The 24,674-nt window shown below is 44.9% G+C and overlaps 2 protein-coding genes across 8 annotated transcripts in view; one reads left to right on the top strand and one right to left on the bottom strand.

The window, feature by feature from the left end:
- RAB36 (RAB36, member RAS oncogene family) overlaps positions 1-21,953 on the bottom strand; it is a 41,050-nt gene extending 19,097 nt beyond the window's left edge. For 4 of the 7 annotated variants that reach the window (XM_084649434.1, XM_084649431.1, XM_084649432.1 and 1 more), the window contains exons 1-5: positions 16,199-16,282; positions 15,318-15,422; positions 5,230-5,321; positions 1,992-2,057; positions 376-477 (exon numbers count right to left, since the gene is read on the bottom strand). In XM_084649434.1, coding sequence (XP_084505560.1) covers positions 376-477; positions 1,992-2,057; positions 5,230-5,321; positions 15,318-15,422; positions 16,199-16,201 — 368 coding nt within the window. In that variant the 5' untranslated portion in view covers positions 16,202-16,282. Of the gene's footprint in view, positions 1-375; positions 478-1,991; positions 2,058-5,229; positions 5,322-15,317; positions 15,423-16,146; positions 16,166-16,198; positions 16,283-16,967; positions 17,047-19,968; positions 20,295-21,865 lie in introns of those variants that run through there. The other 3 variants (XM_084649435.1, XM_084649436.1, XM_084649437.1) reach the window with 3 other exon arrangements.
- Positions 21,954-22,166: 213 nt separating this feature from the next.
- Positions 22,167-24,674, top strand: part of RSPH14 (radial spoke head 14 homolog) — a 217,365-nt gene continuing 214,857 nt past the window's right edge. The window contains exon 1 of the mRNA XM_084649430.1: positions 22,167-22,953. Within this exon, the coding sequence (XP_084505556.1) occupies positions 22,755-22,953 (199 nt within the window). The 5' untranslated portion in view covers positions 22,167-22,754. The remainder of the gene's footprint in view (positions 22,954-24,674) is intronic.

Here is a 24,674-nt window from a genome sequence, read left to right as displayed (position 1 = left end):
TCCCACTGAAGGCAACAGAGTGGAATAGATGTAGCCAAGGATATAATTTGCTGCTCAGGGCTTAATTCAATCTTACAGGAAGACTGAGTAAAAAGAAAGAACCCAACTAAAAAATCAGACGTGGTATCTAAGGAGAGTGTGGGTGGTACAATTATAAAGCTTTCAAAGACAAGGAACCCAACAGTTTGAGGTTTATACTAAAATCCTGAAATTCTTCAGTGCCCAAGGACAGCAGGTGTTTCTCACACTGCACAATGTTGTATGGAATATAAACCAGAGGTTTTGATACCATTAAAGCCTGTAGCAATTCAAGTTCTGTTCAAACTGTAGGCATGTAAGAAAGAAAACAGCTGGTACTATAAGGTTCCAACTTACATCTGGAGATTATATGGCACTCCAGCTATTTCAAACCGCTCAATTTCAAAATCTACTCCAATGGTTGCCTTGTAGTCTCGATCAAAAATATCTTTACAAAACCTGCAATGAAAAAGGTATTAGGAGAAAGCTAATAGCATGGTGTTTTTTAAATTTTATATCATGCCTCAGTATTGTGCAAGGTGTGTTATATAGGGAGGAGTTGAATAACTGTGGAGCAGAAGTTCAGTCACATTGTATTTCAAAAATATTTACCAAATCAATGAGAAACAAATTGATAATGAAGAGAGTAGTTACTCTGAGTAAGGATGAAGTAAATGAAACATAAAGGGAAAACTATAGTGGGCTTCTCTAAGGGACTGTCTACACTGAAGCGGAGAGCGAGCCTCCCAGCCCGGGTAGACACACTTGTACTAACAGGCCTTGAGCTAGCATGCTAAGAATAGTAGTGTGGATGTCGTGGTCCCAGCAGAGACTTGGGCTAGCTACCCAAGCTCAGATCCAGACGGTTAGGTGGACTTGAGAACCTGTGTTGCCTCCCAAGCCGCAATGTCCACACTGCTATTTTTAGCATGCTAGCTCAAGCCCCACTCTTAGGGAGTCTGTCTATCTGTGCTGGGATGCGTGCTCCCAATTGTAATGCAGACATACCCTAACAGACCCCCAGGACTGGAGAAAATCAGAATAAACTATTTCTTGACTATCAAAGAAATTAAAACCACAGAATACTTCATTTATAAGGGATATCTGATAGGTGGCAAATATAGATGAAAATGGATCACATTAAGTAGAGAAAAATGAATTATCCAAAAGGATGAGAAACCATCCAGAATCTACTTCTTACCAATATTTAGGAACTGACTGAAATTGTGAGGATAGTAAGGAAGCTATCGTGATAACAAGCTATTTAAATTCCATATCCTGATACTGTCATCACACCATGAAGTATAGAACTGGCCTGAGGATTCTGGGAAGTATCAGTGAAATTAATGCTTCAGGGTCCTCATGCTTAACTGACTCAGTTTATACACAAAGGTGTGAGAGGAATCTCTGGGCTCCCAACAATCTCCTGCAGAAGTAGAAGTGGCCTGAGCTGCTTCTATTGGGGTCAGTGAATAGGCAAGATCTTTTAAAAATGTTTTAAGGAACAATTCTCCAAACAAGACTGAGAATCTGAGGGCCACTCCAGCCTTCCAAAGGAAATGTTGAAAGCCCCATATCTTGGGATCATTTAAAACGAGACTGGTCAAAATATCTGAGAATATACCATAGAGGGAATAATCCTGCACGGCCAAAAAGGACTGATCAAGGTGCTAACAGGGATTTTCTATGATGCTGTAGTGAATTTTAGTGCCTATAATTGTAGGTTTTCTGGTTTTCCTTCAGTTTAATGCCCAAAAACCATCTTTAGACAGACAATGTGGGGCACTGTGATCAGCAGAGGGGTGAATAGAAATACTTAATATTTTTATTACTGATTTAATAGAAAACTGAAAGTCCTTACTACAATGAGGCAATCATCCTGAAAACATAGATGGTAAAGGAAGAGAGTCCAGCATGCAGAGAAATTGGTATACATTTAAACAGAAAACCCAATCTGCTGAGATATACTGTACCTGTTGATGAGGCTGGTTTTCCCAACATAGAGGTCTCCAACCACAACCACTTTGGATATTTTCAGCCTGTAACAAATATTTTGTTATTGTTCAGTAATACTAGGGCAGGTCTACACTACAGCCTAAGTCAATATAACTTACGTCACTCAGGGGAGTGAAAAAGCACCCCTCCCCTGAGTGACGCAAGTTTGGTGCTGTTCACACCGGCACTATGTCAGTGGGAGATGCTCTCCTGCCAACATAGCTTCTGCTTCTTGCCGAGGTGGAGTAATTATGCCAACAGGAAAGCACTCCCTCATCGGCATAGCACGTCTTCACCAGACACGCTGCAGTTGTGCTAATGTAGCTCTGTAGTGTAGACTTGCCCTTAGTTTCAATATTCTTACCATGTAATGGTGACTTAGGCTCCTATCCAGTAAGTTGTAATGCACAGGCAGAGTAGTATGCTTTCGCAGAATGTGTGCAGCTGCAAGAGTCCGCCCTAGCTTAATCAACTGCAGTATCGGAGCCTGAATTTGCAATTACTAAAGGAGGAGAAGGGAGGACCCTGAATTTGCAATTGCAAAAAGAACTGGATACTGTGAGCGGAGATAAATACTGTGTTTCTTACACTGTACAGTTTTTCTTAAATTGTAAATTCTTTGGGGCAGAGACTCTCTCCTACTAAGAATGCTTGTACTGTATGTTTATGTGTGTGTCCAGGTGTGAGCATCTGCACTAGGGTGACCAGACATCCCAATAAAAGCAGGACTGTCCCAATTTTTAGTTATTTGTCCCGCGTCCCGACCGATGCACGGTCGGGACCCCATTTGTCCCGATATTACGGCTTTGGCTGCTCCGGCGGGTTTTTTGTTTTGCTTTGGCAACTCAGCTCCGGCCGCTTTTTTTTTGTTTGTTTGTTTCTCCCATGTCTCCCAATATTTTGTCCGTTTCATCTGGTCACCCTAATTTGCACATAACGGCATATAAGAATCTGTGTATTTGTGAGCATTTGGAAATGTGCGGCCTCAATCCTGCTGCCACTAAAATCAACAGCAAGACTCATTGACTCAAATGGCACAGTATCGGGTCCTATGGACCTGAACAAGAAAATAGCTTATAATGACTAATCTACTGTGAGATTTATCTCTGGAGAAAACACATCATTTAGTGCCAAAAGATTTCCTGACTATTTGGAATAGTATTAATCTGAGGCTGGCTTCAAATAATCCTCTTTGCTCTGGATCCTCCCACAGGAAGCAGCGGATGGGCTTTAAGTTACTCAAGTTGTACTCTTAATACTGTAATTTTGTATGTCTTTAAGGAGCTGCAGGTGGGTGGGTAACTGTGACTGATTTCAATGAACTAACCTCTGAATGATAATTTAGTGTCTCCTGTGTGTATGCTACAGTAATAGCTTAGTAGATTTAATAGTTTTATACTGAATTTTTAAAAGAGAAACAAATCTTTTATTTAACAATCTATCAGGTTATATCACGGCTCCATGAAATTCTGATCCCTGATTATTAACTGCTGATGATATGATACTTGATGAAATCAGCTCCATTAAAGGCAAAAGGAATCAAAAGAAGAATATAACTGTTTGAATATGTGACTTCCATTAACTCCTAGTAGAACAAAATACTCTGGGGCTCACACACTGATGGAACATGAACAGAGACTTAATATATGGTCCACCGGTCACTGAATTGCTCACACTATTTTGCTGCATGCGAGGAGAAATATTCCACATAACTAAAAATAATAAGAAAGGAAAATAACAGCTGTTCATGACAAGTAATGCTCTTGTTTTGTATATATTGGGTCAAACCATCAGCTGTCTGCCAAGAAGCAGCATAAGAATGGTCCGATCTAGTGACCATTGAAAAGAGAGGGCTTTAATTTTATTAAGGAGCCAAAATAAAAATCCTTTTAGCCATTCACTGGGGCCAGATTAAATGAAAGGGGAGTTACTATAATTCTTGTAAAAGCAATAATGTCTGGGTTACAGATGAGAAGAATATTTCTGTTCAGTAAATAGTATTTTGCCAGCATGCTGAAGATTCAGAAAATGGCCCTGGGGTACCTGCAACAGATGTACAGCAAAGAAAAACTAGCAATACAGGGCCATAGTATGCCCTTATATCCTCCGTTTTTAAGCAAGACTTCCCAATAAGATGAATGAGGAGTTCTGCTTAAAGATGGATATAGCTCAATAAAATTAACAAGTTTTGTCTTTAAGAGTAGTAAACTACATTCTGAGTACTCAGAATACAGTTAGCTTCCCTTAGAGAGAGAGATTTTCACACTGGAGCAACCCCCCCCCCAAAAGGGAATATTTATATCATTGACATACTTTGCCAGTAACCTTCTCAATTTTATTTTTAAACTATTTATTGTAGTTGAATAGGGATGATCTCCCTCACAGCTCAACTCTCTGCCTTGACTCAGCAATGAAATCATAAGGCTGAGTTTGTGAAATTTAACTTTACAATTTAACTGAAGGAACGAGTAAAAGGAAAGCCTGCTCTGGGAGAGATGACATTTCAAAAAAACAATTCAAGAAGCATTATGAAAGGCAAAAGAAGAAAATTGATTTGCATTTCTCAGCACAATATATTATTCTTCTCCAGAATAATGCTCCAGCTTTAAGGAGAAAGTATAAAATGTCTGTTTTCCTGAAAGAAATAGTTTTGAAGGGTTACGGCCAGATTCCTAGGTAACTCCATTGACTGAAAATGGAGCCACCCCACATTTACACCAGCGTAAATGAAAACAGAATTTGGCCCAAAGATTTGTATTAATTACTGGTTTTCTATACTCAATCAGTATTGGTGTCAACTGAGAGGAGGACAGCAAGGCTACATCTACCCTATTCCCTACTGCTAGTTTTGAACTTGGTTGTCCTGCTGGTGTAGACAGGACACTGCTGGTGTAGACAGGACAGACTTCCACACCCATTTAAAAATCACGGTTGACCCTTTGGACTTGGATGACCCTGACCGTGGTTGACCCAAGTTGTTGAACTTGGCTGACCCTGTCTACATCAGTAGGAAAAACAACTTCAGCACCAGTTTGTGGGAAGCAGAAGGAACTCCATTGGACAACTATTGTCAAATATGACTGAGAATTCTAGTACAGACACAGCTTAAAATACATGGGGGCAGGGGAGAAGTGAGGCTAACACACTAAGGAAAGTATACATAAGAACTTAAAATAATTTTTAAAATGTAAAGACCAGTTTATTACAGAGACTCACCCAACTGTCCCAGTATTGTGTTGCTGACAGGCACTCCTGACCAGTGCATGGAAGTGATCTTTGAACTGGAGACAGGCCTCTGGTGTGTACCACTGCAGATAATACAGAGCAGTCACTTGGATGTATTGTGGGATGATGTCTAACATATTAATTTGTTCCCATTTGGCTGGACTCCTTACAAGATGATGAATTTGAAGCCCTCATCAAGGACAGGTATGGGAGAAAGATTCCCTGGATTAACAGGCAGTGAGGCTACACAGTATGTGGGTCTGTCTACACATGAAAATTAATCTGGAATAAAACAGGGTATGAATTTAAAGTGGATTTACTATTCCAGATTAAAAGCACCCACACATGGAGTTAATCAGGAATAACTTCCCAAGTAGACCAGCAGCTTCCCCTTCAGACAACAAAAGTATCGTCTCCATCACTTATTTTATCACTTTTTTGAGTGTAAGCCTCCTTCATCATGTAAATCCCTAGATAAACTCCACAGTACACAAGATATCTCTGTGTTTTTTGTCTGGCGTTAAAGATTCAGGAACTTTAATTTCCTCCATAAAATGAAAAAAATTCACAGTTGTGGTCATGCTATCCATCAGGTCATTCTTACTACACTGTCTTTTATACCTCATCTTGTGCAGGGAGCTCTTTCTGTTATGACTGATTTCTAATAAAGCAGGCTTGATTTCCCTTCCCTTCCCACTCCCACAACCCTCCCAATAAGTCCCTGCTATTTCTTAAATTCAGTCATAGTATCACGAATTTAAATGTCCCTAGCCTCTGTTTCCCAGTAGCTGGGAATGGGCAACAGGGGATGGATCACTTATTACCTGTTCTGTTCATTCCCCCTGAAGTATCTGGCATTGGCCACTGTCGGAACACAGGATACAGGGCTAGATGGACCACTGGTCTGACCCAGTATGGCTGGTCTTTTATTCTTATGGTTATTGTACCCTGCTCTGACTGTTGCATGATTTAGGCAGTGGTTGTTACCCTTGTATCCTGCAAGATTTTACAGGTGTGCAGGCTAAGGCTAATAACACCTCTTTTGCTAGAGGGAATTATGCAAGTGCAAACATTTCAAATGGAATATTTTAAAAAGTGTATTTCCCTCCATGCTTGCATAATTTATTAAAACAATTGAGCTGACTCTGACCAAATTAAAAACAAAATCTTTGGGCTGAGATCAAGCATGAACTATTTCAGGCACAGCCCAAAAGGACTGTGTTTAAAGAACTTTTGAGCAACTGAAAAAAAGAACATGAGAAAGAAAACTCCATCAAATCCTATAACCCCCACTCGATCTATTTTCCTTTTTTGCCTATTAAATCCCAGCCACATTTTTCATCTTTCCCAAAATACTGTAACAACTCCTTAACTGTGGCAATTATCTGTGTCAGTTGAAAGAACAGGTGGGAATTACAGACAAGGCTTTTGTGTCAAGATGTATGTCCATTTTTGGTTGAAGGAAGGGATCAAGGTTGGTAATTGTGTAAGCAGTGTCAGGATGAGCTCCACCCTGACATCTGGTGGTGAGGTGTGGCAAGTTGTGGAAAAGAACTTCAGGGGCAGATCTCATTTGCATAGGCACACCCACCACGCCTAGAATGAGACCATAGCTGCCCAAATGGTCACTTTGGCCGCTGTGGGATCCCCAGTGTCTCTGTTATTGGGGCAGGAAGAATAAATTGTTATTACCCTGATTATGGGAACTGTGCTTGGAACTGTACGTGGCCTTTTGTTACGATGGAGGGATTCACCATCATCTAAGTAGCACTCGCTAGGCAAGGGTCATGGGTTCCAAAACTGTGTGAATGGAGAGAGGCTGGGGACAAGTATTAATACTTGGTGGCATGGGCCCCTTGGTGAGGGCCTTACATGCTGATTGTACTTCCTCCTCTCTCCACTGTGGAATATCAGAGCTAATTTTGATTTCATTAGAAGTCTAGTTATAGGCTGCTGAGCTCACTTTGGGCTGACAGTGCACCAGCACTGGGGCTCCCCTACTATAAGCTGAATTCACCTAAGAGCTGAAATCACTGAGTGTTGTGTTAAGTAGTGGGGGAGCCTGAAGATATATTGTGGAGCAGTTTGCGGGACGGCTGGTGAAGCAGTTCGACGCGGAGCAGTGTGTGGATGGCAGGAGCTGCTTGTGGGCCGTGGAGCTGAGTGAAGGAGTTCGTGGGGCGGCTGGCAGAGCGGAGCGCAGCTGAGCGAAGGAGTTCGTGGGGCGGCTGGTGGAGCGGAGCGCAGCTGAGCGAAGGAGTTCGTGGGGCGGCTGGTGGAGCGGAGTGCAGCTGCGCGAAGGAGTTTTGTGGGGCGGCTGGCGGAGCGGAGCGCCGCTATGGAGCTATGGGGCGGTCAGCTTCAGATCACGTAAGGTGCCTCTTACCCCCGTCCCATTTCCACCCAGGTTGGGAGGTAAAGCTCCGCCGATAAACTTTCGAACTCTGGGGCTGCCCTGACCAGGGACAGAGACTTTTGGGGCATTGGACTTTTGGGGTTGCTGGACTCAAGAACCAAAGGGAAAAGGGCATGCCCCAATTTGCCTGGGGTGGGGTTGTTTTTGCTCATGGGTTGTGTTATGAATCCAGTTGGTGGTGTTTCCCCAACATAATGCCACATTGTTTCTCTCTGTTATTAAAAGACTTTTGCTACACTCAGACTATGTGCTTGCGAGAGGGGAAGTATTGCCTCTTGGAGGCGCCCAGCGGGGGTGGTATATATTTGTCCCAGGTCGCTGGGTGGGGGCTCGAGCCGGTTTGCATTGTGTTATTGGAATGGAACCCCTAGATATTGAACCCGGCCCTTGTTGCTGCCAACTCTGACGGGCAGAAGGGTTACATTTTTGGGGGCTCGTCCGGGATCGCCTGGGTCAGTACCCCTCGCAAGCACCTGTTGAGTGATCCACTACATTGGGAAACAATTTATATATTTTTTTTGTTTGTGCTTATATTTTGAGGAAATTACTGTTTGTATAATGGCTAATATGTCAGGTTTGTTGGGCCCTGGCTCAGCAGCTTCTAGCTCGGAGGCTGCAGCCTCGGCTGATGATTGGACAAAAGCTCTGGGGCAAATATTGGAAAAGGTTGTGCTGCCCCATGCTGAGTCAGACTCTTGTCGTAAGTTAAGATTATTTGCTGGGGAGGAGGAGTTTGAACCCTGGTTAGAGCATACCACTGAAATGCTGCAAGAGTGGGCCGTACCAGATGCAGAAAAGCGAAGATGCCTTATAGAGAGCCTTGGCGGCCCAGCATTAGATGTGATTCGCACCCTGAAGCTCATTGACCCTGGGGTCAGTGTGAAGGACTGCCTAGAGGCCCTTGAACACAACTTTGGGAGCGTAGAGGGCCCTGAAGACAGCTACTGTAAGTTCCTTAATTCCCGACAACAAAAGGGCGAGAAGGCTTCAGCCTACATACAGAGACTGGAGAGACTGCTTCAGAGAGCTGTCATGAGGGGAGCAGTGACTGCTGAGCAGATGGATCAGACCAGACTGGCTCAAATTGTAAGAGGAACTCAGTATCAGAACCCGATTCTACTTCATCTCCGGCTAAGAGAACGACGGGAACATCCCCCAAGTTACTCCCAGCTGATAAAAGAGGTCCGAGAGGAGGAAGAAAGGCAGGCTGCCAGTGAGTTTTGGGAAGCCCAAACATCGGAGCCAGCCAGCACAACACCACTGCAAATGGCCAGTGTACTGATGGTGAGCACCAGAGAGGAACTTGCCCAACAAATGCAGGTCCTGACGGAACGGATAGCTGAGCTGCAAAGTACCGTTGACCGAGTTAAGACTTCTAGGAATAAGAAGCCTCAAACTGTGGCGATTGAGAAGCCCGCACTTAGAGCCACCATCCCCCCCAGGCGAAGGGGGAAAGGTCAATTCTTCTGCTACCGATGTGGTCAGGATGGACACAGTGCTGCCAAGTGCCGTAATGAAGAAAACCCCTCCTTAGTGTATGGAAAGCTGAGGATCAGTTGGGAGAGATCCGGTAGCTGCCAGAGGGTCTGGGGACGGGGACCCCCCAGGTCTGCAGGATTTGAAGATTCCCCCAGAAAAGACTTTCCAGCTGGGATCCCTGCAGGACTGATAGGGCCTCGAGCAGAGGTCATGGTGAGGATCGAAGGGGTGGAGTGTAAAGCAGTGCTTGACACTGGATCTCAAGTGACTATTATATTTCAGTCATTCTACCAACAGATGCTTAGGCACCTGCCTATACAGCCACTGACTGGCCTTGGCCTATGTGGCCTCAGCATGGATGAATACCCCTATCAAGGGTATGTCATAGTGCACCTGGAATTCCCAGAGGAGGTTGCTGGGGTAAGAGAAGAGGTAGACACAGCTGCCTTAATATGCCCTGACCCTAAAGGGACTTCTGATGTGTCTGTGCTGATAGGGACCAACTCCAGTCTCTTCAAGGTACTCGCGGATTACTGCAGAAGGCGGGCTGGAGACCAGTACCTGAATACCCTGATGATCCATACGCTTTGTGCTGAAGCCTATAGGAAAATTGAGAGCGCTAAAAGGGACACATCTGAGCTACTGCTTGGGGCACTGAAGTACGCGGGCACAACCCCCTTAGTAGTGCCTGCAAGGACGGAGCAAGAAGTGCTTGTCATGAGTACCTGTCTGAAAGGCAGTAAAGGGACGTTAGCAATGATAGAGCAGCCGATGGGAGGAGAGCTCCCTGAAGGAGTGCTGGTCCCCAGTGGAGTCATAACCCTACCTGCTGAAGCCCAGGAAAGGGTGACTATACTGATTGCTAATGAAACGAGTCGTGATATTTTTGTGAAGCAAGGACAAAAGATAGCAGACCTCTTTGAGCCTGAGTCGATTGTAAAACCCCAGTATGAAACTCCAGTTCCGGCAATAGACCCAGCAAAGTTTGACTTTGGAGATTCACCAGTGTCCGAGGACTGGAAAGATCGCCTGAGGAAGAAACTTTGTGAAAGATCCAAGGTGTTCTCACTGCATGAGTGGGATGTGGGATGTGCAAAAGGAGTAGAGCACAATATCAGACTACATGACTCTCGACCTTTCAGGGAGAGATCTAGGAAGATTGCTCTCTCTGAGATGGAAGATGTGCGACATCATCTTCAGGAGCTGGCTGCGAATGGCATCATTACAGAGTCCCGCAGCCCATACGCCTCACCCATTGTGGTAGTCCGCAAAAAGAATGGGAAAATCCGGATGTGTATTGACTACCGCACCCTAAACAGCCGTACTGTGGTCGACCAGTACACTATGCCTCGAGTGCAAGACGCCTTAGACTGTTTGCTGGGAAGCCAGTGGTTCTCTGTGTTGGATCTTCGAAGTGGATACTACCAGATCCCTCTGGGAGAAGAAGATAAGGAGAAGACAGCCTTCATCTGCCCATTAGGGTTTTATCAGTTCGAACGCATGCCCCAAGGGATTTCTGGAGCACCTGCCACTTTTCAACGTCTCATGGAGAAAGTTGTGGGAGACATGAATTTACTGCAAGTGTTAGTTTATTTGGATGACCTGATTGTGTTTGGAAGAACCTTAGAGGAGCATGAAGAAAGACTTCTTAAAGTGCTTGATAGGTTGGAGGATTATGGTCTGAAGCTTTCAATTGACAAATGCCAGTTCTGCAGAACCTCAGTGAAGTATGTGGGTCACATTGTGTCCCAAGAAGGTGTGAGTACTGATCCTGATAAAATAGAAGCACTCACTACATGGCCACGTCCAAGTAACTACAGAGAACTCAAGACCTTCCTTGGATTTAGTGGCTACTACCGCAGATTTGTGAAAAACTATGCTACGATTGTAAAGCCTCTGAATGATCTTACCAGGGGACATCAGTCCAGCAAGAACAAATCTAAGTCCAAGAATAAGGGGAGGTCCCCAAAGCCTCCTGTGCAGAGACACAATGGCCCCTTTGCACCATTTGGGCCACGGTGGGATGAGAGATGTGAAAGGGCTTTTCGAGAAATCATTACTTGCCTAACTCATGCTCCAGTCCTAGTTTTTGCTGACCCAAGCAAACCATTTATCCTGCATACTGATGCCAGTTTGGAGGGTCTGGGAGCAGTCCTGTACCAGGAAGTGGAAGGCAAATGTAAACCGGTAGCCTTTGCCAGCCGAGGATTGTCTGATAGTGAAACTCGCTATCCCACCCACAAGCTGGAGTTTTTGGCCTTGAAATGGGCCATCACTGAGAAATTTCGAGACTACTTGTATGGTGCTCAGTTCCAGGTGTGGACAGACAACAATCCACTGACTTATGTGTTAACAAGTGCTAAGCTGGATGCTACAGGGCAGAGATGGGTGGCCGCCTTGGCTAGCTATGAGTTCAGCATTCAGTACCGATCAGGGAGAAGCAATGTAGATGCAGATGCATTGTCCAGGCGTCCGCAGGCTCCAGAAGTTGCTGTGATACCCACAGATGGAGTGAGAGCTATTTGCAGTGTGAGTCGCCGAGAGCCAGAGGCCCGTGAAGACTTTCAGGGATGTGTTGCAGAAGCTTTGGGCCTGCCCCCTGAATGCATGCCTTCTGCTTCGGTGAACTATATTGCATTAGACCAATCTCCTTTGCCCATGCTCAATGCGGCTGACTGGCAAGAAGCCCAGCGGCAAGATATTGACATTCGTGATACACTACTTGCCAAAAGGGAGGGGCGAAGCCCAACTGCGGTTGTCCCACCTAACCCGGAGGGTAAACTACTATTGAGAGAATGGACCAAACTAAAACTGATTCAGGGAGTGCTACACCGAATGACCACTGACCCTTTACAAAAACAACGAGCACAACTAGTACTGCCAAAAAAGTACAGAGCCCTGGCCATGAGGGCCCTGCATGATGACTTTGGGCATTTAGGGATGGAGAGGACCCTGGAACTTATTCGTAGTAGGTTCTATTGGCCCCGAATGGCTGAAGATGTTCGCAGGAAATGTGAGACTTGCGCTCGATGTGTTCAAAGGAAAACTCTGCCCACGAGGGCTGCATATCTCAAGAACATCACCAGCAACAAACCTTTGGAGTTGGTATGCATTGATTTCTTGTCTGTAGAGGTAGACAAGAGGAATGTTGGAAACATTCTAGTAGTGACTGACCATTTTACACGGTATGCACAAGCATATCCCACACGTGATCAGAGGGCCACCACCGTTGCTCGAGTATTGTGGGACAAATATTTCTCAGTCTATGGATTCCCGGCTCGGATACACTCTGATCAGGGGCGGGATTTTGAGAGTCACCTTCTGAAGGAGGTGCTGAAGATAGCAGGAATTAAAAAGTCTAGGACAACGCCTTATCACCCCCAAGGTGATCCTCAGCCAGAGAGGTTCAATCGAACCCTATTAGATATGTTGGGAACTTTGCGACCAGAGCAGAAGGCAACCTGGAGCCAGCATGTCGCATTTCTGGTGCATGCCTACAATGCCACAAAGAACGATGCTACGGGAGTCACCCCATATCTCTTGATGTTTGGGCGAGAACCAAGATTACCCATAGACTTGTGCTTTGGTGTATCAGAGGATGGAGATAGCTATGAAACTCATCAGCAATATGTATCCCGACTAAGAGAAAAGCTGCGGGATGCTTATCGCTTAGCTACCGCTGCGGCTCGGAAGAACGCAGACCGCAACAAACATCGATATGATGCTAGAGTGCGTTCGCAGGAGCTCCAGCCGGGGGACAGAGTCTTGCTGCGAAATTTGGGTATTGCTGGCAAACACAAGATAGCTGACAGATGGAAGGCAATACCTTACCTGGTGATGGAAAAGCTGGGAGATCTGCCGGTCTACAAGATCAAACCTGAAGACGGTCCAGGGCAAATAAAGACGGTGCATAGAAACCTTTTGCTCCCTGTGGGGGAATTGGTAAGCACCCCTTGTGAGATGGGCCACGGCAGGGCCGCCGGGCAGAACAGAGGTGCTAGACCAAAGCCGCCATCCAACACAGACAGTGGGCCCCCTGCAGCTAACTTACCCCTATTCTGCACATCTGAGAGTGAGTCTGAGGAGGAAGACACAACCCTGGTGTATCCTGGGATGGAGACAAGATTTCAGTCTCGATCAGCTGAACCAAACGAGAGTTTTCCCTCTTCCGCCCTAAACCCAATGGCGGAACTATTTAGGCCCCTTTCTGATACCCCGGTGCTGCTGATGAGACCCCCCTGTGATGACACACACAGGTTATTGGACAATGGGGACAGACAGGTAGAGGATGTCCTGGGCACCTTGGACCCTCCAGCGTTAGAACTAGGAGTGCAGGGGCCTACGCCAGTAGCCGAGGGACCCTCCAGGGAAGCCTCTCCATCCGTCACTCAAGAGGATGTTCCCCTTACTTCGGCAACAGAGATTCTCAATAGACGAGACAGGGTGATAAGACCAGTGAAACGGTTAACTTATGATGCACCTGGGGTGACTAGTGAGGAGCCAATACATTTAGCACACAGGCTTGTGGAAGCTAAAGTGGGCTTCCTGAGGCCCTTTGGAGGAAACCAATGAGTTGGTATAAAGGGAGTGTGATTTGTCGGGACGACAAAGTCTTGGCTGGGGGGAGGATGTAAGCAGTGTCAGGATGAGCTCCACCCTGACATCTGGTGGTGAGGTGTGGCAAGTTGTGGAAAAGAACTTCAGGGGCAGATCTCATTTGCATAGGCACACCCACCACGCCTAGAATGAGACCATAGCTGCCCAAATGGTCACTTTGGCCGCTGTGGGATCCCCAGTGTCTCTGTTATTGGGGCAGGAAGAATAAATTGTTATTACCCTGATTATGGGAACTGTGCTTGGAACTGTACGTGGCCTTTTGTTACGATGGAGGGATTCACCATCATCTAAGTAGCACTCGCTAGGCAAGGGTCATGGGTTCCAAAACTGTGTGAATGGAGAGAGGCTGGGGACAAGTATTAATACTTGGTGGCATGGGCCCCTTGGTGAGGGCCTTACATGCTGATTGTACTTCCTCCTCTCTCCACTGTGGAATATCAGAGCTAATTTTGATTTCATTAGAAGTCTAGTTATAGGCTGCTGAGCTCACTTTGGGCTGACAGTGCACCAGCACTGGGGCTCCCCTACTATAAGCTGAATTCACCTAAGAGCTGAAATCACTGAGTGTTGTGTTAAGTAGTGGGGGAGCCTGAAGATATATTGTGGAGCAGTTTGCGGGACGGCTGGTGAAGCAGTTCGACGCGGAGCAGTGTGTGGATGGCAGGAGCTGCTTGTGGGCCGTGGAGCTGAGTGAAGGAGTTCGTGGGGCGGCTGGCAGAGCGGAGCGCAGCTGAGCGAAGGAGTTCGTGGGGCGGCTGGTGGAGCGGAGCGCAGCTGAGCGAAGGAGTTCGTGGGGCGGCTGGTGGAGCGGAGTGCAGCTGCGCGAAGGAGTTTTGTGGGGCGGCTGGCGGAGCGGAGCGCCGCTATGGAGCTATGGGGCGGTCAGCTTCAGATCACGTAAGGTGCCTCTTACCCCCGTCCCATTTCCACCCAGGTTGGGAGGTAAAGCTCCGCCGATAAACTTTCGAACTCTGGGGCTGCCCTGACCAGGGACAGAGACTTTTGGGGCATTGGACTTTTGGGGTTGCTGGACTCAAGAACCAAAGGGAAAAGGGCATGCCCCAATTTGCCTGGGGTGGGGTTGTTTTTGCTCATGGGTTGTGTTATGAATCCAGTTGGTGGTGTTTCCCCAACATAATGCCACATTGTTTCTCTCTGTTATTAAAAGACTTTTGCTACACTCAGACTATGTGCTTGCGAGAGGGGAAGTATTGCCTCTTGGAGGCGCCCAGCGGGGGTGGTATATATTTGTCCCAGGTCGCTGGGTGGGGGCTCGAGCCGGTTTGCATTGTGTTATTGGAATGGAACCCCTAGATATTGAACCCGGCCCTTGTTGCTGCCAACTCTGACGGGCAGAAGGGTTACAATTGCGATACCAGCCTTGGAGGGGAACGGAGAAATGATGGTCCCTCTGAAATGCTGAGAAATTATTAAAATTTCTGCATTTAAAAAAAGGAAAAATAATTGTATGTAAATGGGGGGAAAAAACTCCTCGGTGGGTGGGGAAGGCACTACTTAGCCTGCCAGGTGCCAAGCTGTATGGGCACAGGAAGGAGGAGCTGCTTACCTTGGGGAAGTGGGAGATTATTCTGTCCCTACTCACTGGAGGAATCAAATGCATTAGGCTGGACTTCATCCTCCAAATCCAGTCTGTCTCTGTTAGACATGAAACCTGTAAAGGAGATAAACAATCATCTCAGCAGACCCCAAACATGAATGAAAAAAGGAAATGACCATTCCTTATGGATACTGCATCTTTGTTTTCCTGGTACAAAACCAGGCAGTTGGCAGCCCACTGCTTGTAGATCTTTGATTTCACTTTGTAATAAATGCCCCATTTCTTAGCTAAAAGGAACTCTTTCACTATGTTGCTGTAACAGCAATGAGTGGCTTTCTGAGGTTACAATGCAGCCAAGTCTCATTTCAGTAAGATGGAAGAGACTCCCTCACTCAGGGATTAATTTTACAGACAAGTGTTTATAGTTTCTCCATCGGATAAATAATTTTGTAAGGTGTTGAAACACCACATTTAAAAATCTTTCTCATAATTATTTGAAATCTCCCTCATGCCCCTTCCCAATGCATGTTACATTATAAATCCTACATGACATCATTTCATCCAATTGGTTGGAGGCGGAAGGATCATGAAGTTGCCACTTTTCCTGATACTGAACAAAACTGTCATCCAAAAGCAGCTCAGACAGAATTAAGTCAATACACAACGTGACTTGGAAGAAGGGTAATGTTCATATGAATCATGCATATATTAAGAAATCCCAGTCACCCCAGCCACCTAGAGACGTATTCCAAACACATCCGTTTAGCTACACAATGTAGCTTTGGGGAATGCAGGGAAAAGTCCTTTATTAGAGTAATTATCTGCTACCAGAACTTACAATAAAGACATTTCCAATAAGAAAACTGATCATGTAGCAAAGTAGGACTCACCATGCAGCAGCTGATGCAGCAGGTTCTCAGCTACACGAGCAGCTCCGCCTGCTACTGCGTGACCATAGCAACTGGTTTGAAACATTCCACCCCGCCGCCCCCCCCCCATCTGACGGTGGAGCTGGAATAAAGAGTAACTACATAGGGATACTGCAGATCTCTCTAACAAGGAGCAGTTTTAAAGGGCTGAACTGGTTACTTATGGATGTGGGTAGTCAGATGCTATTGGTTAGTAAGCACAATGGGCCTCTGATTCTGCATTAAGGAGATAGTGCCACTGAATTCAGTGGGTGGTGGGCCTGAGTAAAGACTTGCAGGATCAGCCCCTTAGATAAGGGCCTGGAGGGCTGGGAAACTAGCAATAAAGCAATATTAAGGATACTAACGATGGAACCCCTGAGAGAATGTGATGAAACCCATGAGGAATTTTCAGAATTTCAGCTAAATGGATTTCAGCTCAACTTCAGAATCAGGCTGCACAGTTCACCAGCAAACTGTTTTAAAGAGTCCTTTATACAAAGAATTGTTTGTTCTATCAAGCCGTTAATTGATCTCACCTCCTAACATCCTGGGAGCAAGAGACAGGCCCTGAGGAATCAAATGCAGATCTGCACGGTAGGAGCACTCTCCAACCTATTTATTAGTACACAATGCATACCGTCCTTCCCTCTATTCCAGGCTTATGGATTAATTCTAATCTTGTATAATGAAGGATTTTGCCATCTCTTTCAATGAGATTTAAAAATCGTGAATAAAAGAAATCTCTCACATTCTATTTCTCAGTCCTGGAGTCCAGCCTGGAAGTCCTGGAGCAAAGTCTTGAGGGGCAATCCCACTTGGATCAGTACCTTACAAAATGACACATGAATGTACAATGAAAGATTGAGAAACTACAATGATTTTTTCAGACTATACACAATGAATATTACACAGCTGAATTCCTAATCTGCTACCTAGAACCAGTGCTTTTGTTCTCTATTGTGTGCAGTTACTTTTAAATATTTTTAGTCATTCATGTGAACATAAGCATATTGCAAAAACAAACAAGACCCCAGGGTTTGCTGTCAATAGATCATCCAGAGAAGCTGGAATGTTATCAATTCTACAACCCCTGGACTAAATCCAGCTTGTTTTACTTATGTGAATAGTCCTAGGAAAGTAAATTAGCTTACCTGTGTGTGTACAAGGTGAGATCAATTTACCAAGGATCATGGGGGATTCTCCATCACTGGCAATTTTTAAATCAAGAATGGTTGTTTTTCCAAAAGATCTATTCTAGGAATTATTTGGGGGAAGTTCTATGGCCTGTGTTATACAAGAGGGTCAGACTACATGATCACAATGGTCCCTTCTAGCCTTGGAATCTATAAAGGATTTAGCCCTTTACGTATAAAACCCCTTTGTGGCTAATGGGGATAGATTTTAGCTAGTTTTCACATTTTAAATTAATAATTTAAAATCACAACAAAAACCTTATTGCCTGGGTGACAGCCTCACCATGTAAGCTGCTTCCTTAACCTCCCCCTATTCTGTTCTAGAACATCCTAGGCATGTAAATAATTGCCCTGTGTACACAGGCTGAGTCACTGCTTGTCTCCTAGAGCCCTTTCACAAAAGGAACTATAAAAATCAATTCCACTCTCAATGAATCCAAAGTGCAACAGAGACCAAGGTAACCAATTTAAATAAACAGGTTGTCTTTGTTGGTACCCAGTATATTTACTTTGCTCATGCTTCAGTCCCACTCCCCCAGCAAGTAAATCAATAAACTGTACTGTACAATGTATAATGCATGGATAATGATATAAGAAATACAACTCTGTCAAAGAACACTGAGGAAAATAAGAAAACTTTAAAGCTGACTATGACCAGAGGTCTGTATTAAGGCCCAGATCATTTCCTCTGCCTACGGGGTTGCAGGGGACCTGGTCATAGAGAAAAAAAAGGGACACACTGCCTTCATGGCATCATCCCGCATTTCCATCAGTGCTAGAAACACCTTTATCAGTATTCTATGTAAAATAGACTCTATGGATAGAGAGGGAATTTGGGTCTGGCAGGCCAGCTACTCTCCATCTTTCTCTCCAACATCCTTCAGAAAACTAGAATAAATTAATGCTGCCCCTCTTACTCCTGAAGGAGTGTACAAAGCTAATGGCCTCTGGAGAAGCCCAGGACAGCAAGGCTCCTGCCAAAGGACCAAGGAAGTAGGAGAGAAGGCAGAGTGGAGGCACGGGTCCTTTGTAGGGATGGCCTGGTTTCCTGTGGATATTGGGAGGTCTGCAGGTTATTCAGGACACCCTCTTCCCATTCTGCAAAGGGAAGAGCCCACATCCCAATGGAAGTGTACACTCAATGAGTTTCTAACCCACAATATGGGACTAGCTGGTTTACTGGATAATTTGCTCCCAAATTCTGAGATTAAGAAAAGAAGTATGTTTTCTTGAAAACCATTTTAACAGTAACAAAGTTTGCCACTGTGGATTTCAATGACAAGCCAGCATCTATTCCTTTGTCTGATGTTAATTCTACTGATCTGACTGACCCATACCATTGTCTTTGTAAAATCCTGTCTAAGAACTCTGATTATTATAGCTGTTGCACAACCATAATGAAAATTAATTCATGGGCATGAATATTTAACTGCTTTGTGAAGAGTGGGGAAGTAACCTTTTTTGTAGCACAAGCTGCACAAACAGTTGATTTTCCCTGATGCCAGAACATGTCACAGTCGCCTGCGTGAGAACCCAGAGCTCCCTGAGAGTGAGGTAATCAGCATTGCAGTGACATATGCTTCCTGCCTACCAAGCTATCAAATTTTAAACTTACACATAAAGCTATGTCATAAACATTAATGGGCTGATACTTAAAAACAGAGGCAAGTCTCAAGACCACTTACGTGGATGCGTAAGGGTCTACCAAGCGGAAACAATGTACAGAAGAAATAATCCTCATATAATCTAGATGTCACATCTGTGGTGGGTCTCCGGAAAGTAATGTGGAGGAAGAAATGTGGGCATGGTCCAGAAATGAGAGTATGACTAGTAGATCTATGCATAAGGTAAAGCCATATGGCCAAAACCCTGCATAGGTGGAGAACAGCAGCCAAAGCAGTGTATGTCTAATGGAAAGCATAATTTTATATTTACTTTCAATTGTTTTAAAATGTTTTTGTTTTTAAATCAATCTTATTCTAGAGTGATTAACTAGCATTCCCACATAATTGTGCCCTTTTCAGTCTCTAACTTATAGGCTCCAACTCTCAGCTATTTTAAAACAGTAGTTGGATCTTTTTCAAGCATTTGGCTGCACCAAAGTTTTTTTCTGAGCTACGTGTTTTATTTCTGTGACAAAAGTATCAGGAGGGATGCTGACAAACCAGTGCATCAAAATAATGATTACTACGTATCTTAGGTGTTTGCCCAGCATCACATGGCGTGGTTTTCATAAGGTCCCGAGGCCACTGATACAGCTATTTCACACCTTCAGGGATTCAAAGTCCCCTAGAAGCATAGGTTTGATGTGAAATATGGCTCCCGCCCCCCCCCCTTTTTTAAATATGCCTGAAATTTCCTTCTCTCTTAAAAGGCTGCATGGTGAGAAACCATTTCACTAATTGTTTTAGGTGCAAAAGCTTTAACATAAATAAATTAAATATATACTTTTCAATTAAAAGGCAAGAGACCCTATTCTGCTCCAATTGAAGTCAATAACAAAGCTATAATTAATTTAAATGGGAGAAGAAGGAGCAGGTCATAAATCTTACTTACTATTCACAAGACGTGTCCCGTTGATTTCAGTAGAACTACCAGTATGAGGAAGGCAAACACAGGACTGTGCCAGTCTCTATGAAGCATGGGGATTTAGTATGATGTAAGCATTGTTAAATCAAATAATCTTACACAAGTTCTTTTGTTATGCATATTTGATCTGAGACAATATCCACTTTTACATCTTCACATACAGAGGGATTAAAATGTCTTCAACCATCTGCTGAGCCTTCTTTTTTATTGTTCTTTTTATTAGGAAATCACAGAATCTTGAGCTTGTTTGTGCCCTTGTGATACCAATTTTAATGCAGATCAGTCCTTTCACCCTGTAAGAGTAGAACTCTAAATCAAATAACATGAACCAGGCTAGATACTCTTATCTTGGCTTTCTTGAACCGAGAACACGAAGCTATTAGATTGTTGTTTTCATGTTCAAAGCACTTCACAAAAATATACCCATCTACTGTAATATTTACAGCAGTTCTGTGGGGTATGCAAATATTAATCCACTTTAAAAATGGAGAAACTGAGACAGCAGCTAAATGACTTTCCAAGGCTATAGAAAGAATTAGAGGCAGAGCTAAGATTAGGATTCAGGAGTGCCTGTCACCCAGTCCCACTATTAAATTACTAAACAATGCCTCTCTCTTGGTCAATATTAGTATAATTTGAAATATTTTGTTTTCTACAGAAATAATAGTCTGCAAATAGGTCCATTAAAAAGTGTTGCCTTATTATAAATCAAGATTTTTTTATATATTTTGGTCTTTAACATTCCGGCATATTTTCCCCAAAATAACAACAATATTCTGCATTTATATATCACCTTTCATTTGAGGACCTCATAGCACTTTATAAAGTTGAATATTATTATCCTAATTTTGCAGACCAGGAAATTGAATCAAGAAGTTAATTGATTTGCCCAAAGTCATGCAGCAAGAGAGTGAGTGGCACCCAGAAATATAACCAACAGCTTATATAGTTCTTTAAGCCTGCAGGAGACACTTGGATAATAGTCATGCTGCATATATGGTCAGAAAACAGGGATCTGCATACCATACAGCTATTGAGAAATAATCTTACAGTAATTATGGAAACCCAAACTCCTCAGCTAGAGTGCAGAAAGAGGCATCAAAGAGCCATAAGCATACAGTTATAGGTCAGTCACTGTGCAATATCCCTGCATTCTGACTGTCTGAAATCATTCAAGTTCAATATTATTACCTACAAATAATAGGTACAGGTAAATAATGCACCTCCTTCTCTTTATTACCAGGCTAAATAAAATTATTTTGTATTGACTTCCCCAAACCTCCTTCTTTTTTCTCCTCTGTCTCTTCTCCCATCTTTGGGCCTGATTCTTGAATCTTTATACAGGCTACACTCCCATTTTCCTCAGAGTGAACCTTGGTGCTGGCCTTTCTCCACAAATGATTTAATTATATCCTCATATACATTGGGATACTGTGTACATCTGCCCCTGATTATATATGTATAATCACAGATAGGCCAAATTCTGGCCTCAGTGACACCCCATGCAGCCTCGGTGATGTCAGCGGGTTGCAGGGAGTCTAGCTGTGGGCAGGATTTGGCCCAGGGACCCTGGGCAGGGTGTATAAAAGGAGTGACCAGCAGGCCAACAATCCTAGTGGAGGGCCTCTCCATGGCTCTCATTTGAAGAAGGCAGATTTCAAACACTGATAAGGGAGGGTTCAAATGACCCACGCAAACGCATACAGGTGCGCCCTCCCCCCATGGGGCAGGTTGGGGGCGTCTCCACTTTCCCCAGGGATTTATAAACACTCTCCTCACTAGGGATCACATACTCCCCCCGCATAGGAAGGCGAGATTATCAGCGGGCCCCCCATTATCCGGCCCTAAAAAGAGGGGGGCTCACCCCTCCTAAGAAGAGTCTCTCTCCCCGTCCCGCCCAGGAGGGACATCGCCTCCCCAGCTCGATAGTTCGGTCACTTCTCTCCTCAGTGCCCTCCCCAACGCTAATAACGGCCCCAGTTTCCTATTCACCAACTACGTCACTGGCGCTGGCCCAGCTTAGCAGCAAGCGGAGAATGCCTTAGCTGCGCTGTTTGCGCAGGCCGGTAGCCTGCAGTGGCAGGCCCCGCAGTTACCTATTCACAGAACCGGGCGCACACAGAGAGCGTCTCCGCTGCTTAGCAACCGGCGCCGGCCCGGGCCCCAGTGAGCTGGGCGAGGCGCGGCGCAGGGGGTCGAGGAGCGGGGCCCGGCGGGGTACCCACTTGGCTCCGTTCGGATTGGGATTTTTTTAAACAGGACAGACCCTTACGAGGTGTTGTTTTTAAACTTCAGACCAAACCAACGGCTTCGGGGAGTGCCCTGAAAACGACCCTGTTCCCGTAATTCGGTCAGAGGGGCGGTTTTTAACGTTTCTGGAGGGCGGGAAAAAGCCCCCTTCCCCCAGCTACCCCACTGTAAACCTGCCCCGGGGGGAGGGGTTTCCTTTCGTTTTTTGGCTTTTCACCAGTCAGACCCAAACTATCCAGCCGAGACAGCGCAGCAGAATTCGACAGAGACAGAAATAAACGGGGGGGGGGGGCGCGTCCTCCCCCCGGCCCCCCATCATCCTCTGTCCTAGACTCGTCACCGTTTGACTCCTTCCCAGAGTAGCTCTGCTTGGGGCTGGGAGCTTAGTGCGACTTGAAAGCAGGAGCTCCTGCTTCCTCGGGTACTTTAGCCACCCCCTCTGGGAGAGTGATTTTTGGGGTGTCTTTAGCGAACAGAGGGAATCCATTCCTTCGTACCTAAGGATGGCACATGCTCGTATCTCAGCCAAACTGCCCCCCGACATTGACCCCACTAAAGCCCCTATTGCTTTTGGGGAGAGGGCCCTACCTAAACTGAATGAGGAGTTAAAGTCCCCTGAGCTGCTGACCCGGCAGAGGGCACTGATGGCCCTATGTGACCTGGTGCATGACCCAGAGAATGTTTACCAAGCAATAAAACTAGGTAAGTGATCTCTGATGCCACAGATTTCCAGAATACCTGGCCCTGGGAAAGGGGACAAGTGGTTTTGTTTCTTTCTTTGGGATGTACAAAAGCCCTGTAAAGGTTTTCATTTTATTCCTGCTTGTTTTTTACCTCAGAAATACAAGGAACATCATGCCTCACATGCCCTGGTTTAGCAAATGTTTTTAAAAAGTTGTAAATAGTCCAAGAGAAAAAGACTTTCCCTATCCGTTAATTAGATTTTATGTGCATGGGATTTCTGCTACTTAATGCTACCAGTTCTCCTGTAGTAAATAAGCCTTCCAGGAGACAAAAAGTAAGGGAGACCTGACTTTTAATATGTAAAAAATGTAAGCCACCCCCCCCCCCAATGGCTGGGGGAAGAAAAACCTTTCAGACTAGCATACAGGAAGAAAACAGGGCACAAACCCACTTTTTTTTAGTTGTAGGTTATCTTTAACTTTCTTCCTACATTGTGTCTGAGGGTGGAACTGTTGTTCTCGGAGTCCCCGAGCATTCAGGCTGTTCTGCGCAGTTGGACACTTACGCCCACGTGCAGATCTACTGACTTCATTGGGGCTTTGCACAGGGATAGAGTCCACTCATGGAAAACCACCCATGTAGATCAGATAGTGCTGACATTTACATCCATGTGGAGTCCTGTTGACCTCATTGGCATTCTGCACAGTTGTAACAGTCCAAACCATCAGTTCACATTGCAGGATCAGGGTCTACTCTGATGAACCTTTAAATAATATGGAATAAAATATTTGTCAGGCTTACAAAACTATGAATATTATAACAGTCATCTGCATTGTATCTTAGCACCTCTGTTTTCCCCAGATTTGGATCAATATTTTCCTTTAGTGTGGGCAGGTGGGGGGAGGGATAGCTCAGTGGTTTGAGCATTGGCCTGCTAAACCCAGGGTTGTGAGTTCAATCCTTGAGGGGGCCATTTAGGGATGTGGGGCAAAAATTGGGGATTGGCTAAATGACAGCAGGGGGTTGGACTAGATGACCTCCTGAGGTCCCTTCCAACCCTGATATTCTGTGATTCAGGTTAAATGAGCTTCTGCTGCAAATGGTCATATAAAAAAACCTCCACAAACAAACCCCAACTCAGCTCTGGCACAGCTCCATTGAATTCAGTCTCCTATGCATTTTTTTGGCACTTCGGGTGCTGCATACCTATAGCTAGTTTAACTTAAACTAAAGAAGGAATTTGCCTCAGCTCTGCCACCATTCTAATCTCCATGCCCCATTGCAATCCTTGAAGTCCTTCCTCTGCTGATATTTCCTCTAGCCAGGAATACTGGTCATCCCATTAGGAATCTGTCAGGTTATTTTTTAATCCGAACTACAGTAGCAAAGGTAATAATAAAAGGAGTACTCCTTTTCTTTTTGCGAATACAGACTAACACGACTGCTACTCTGAAAAAGGTAATAATGTGAGACTCATATTCTGTCCTTGCTACCAGGTGTACCACTTGTCTTCCACCCCCAGCCAATAATGGCTTAGTAAATGTATGGCCAAGTAAGGAAATCAAGTTCATTTCTTCTTCACATAACTTCTGCTTGGGGCTACCCTTGAAAAAAGTCCAAAAATTTTAGGCTCCAGTCCTACAAACATGTATGTTCTTAGTCACATGAGTAGCTCCATTGACTTTAGTGCAGTGCTGGTTGGGCACCCAGCTCGGAAGGCTGCGCCACCGCTAGCAACA

The sequence above is a fragment of the Lepidochelys olivacea genome (genome assembly GCF_965140295.1).
Source record: "Lepidochelys olivacea isolate rLepOli2 genome assembly, chromosome: 15".
Lineage (NCBI taxonomy): Eukaryota > Metazoa > Chordata > Testudines > Cheloniidae > Lepidochelys > Lepidochelys olivacea.
This window is presented reverse-complemented; position numbering and strand designations above follow the sequence as displayed.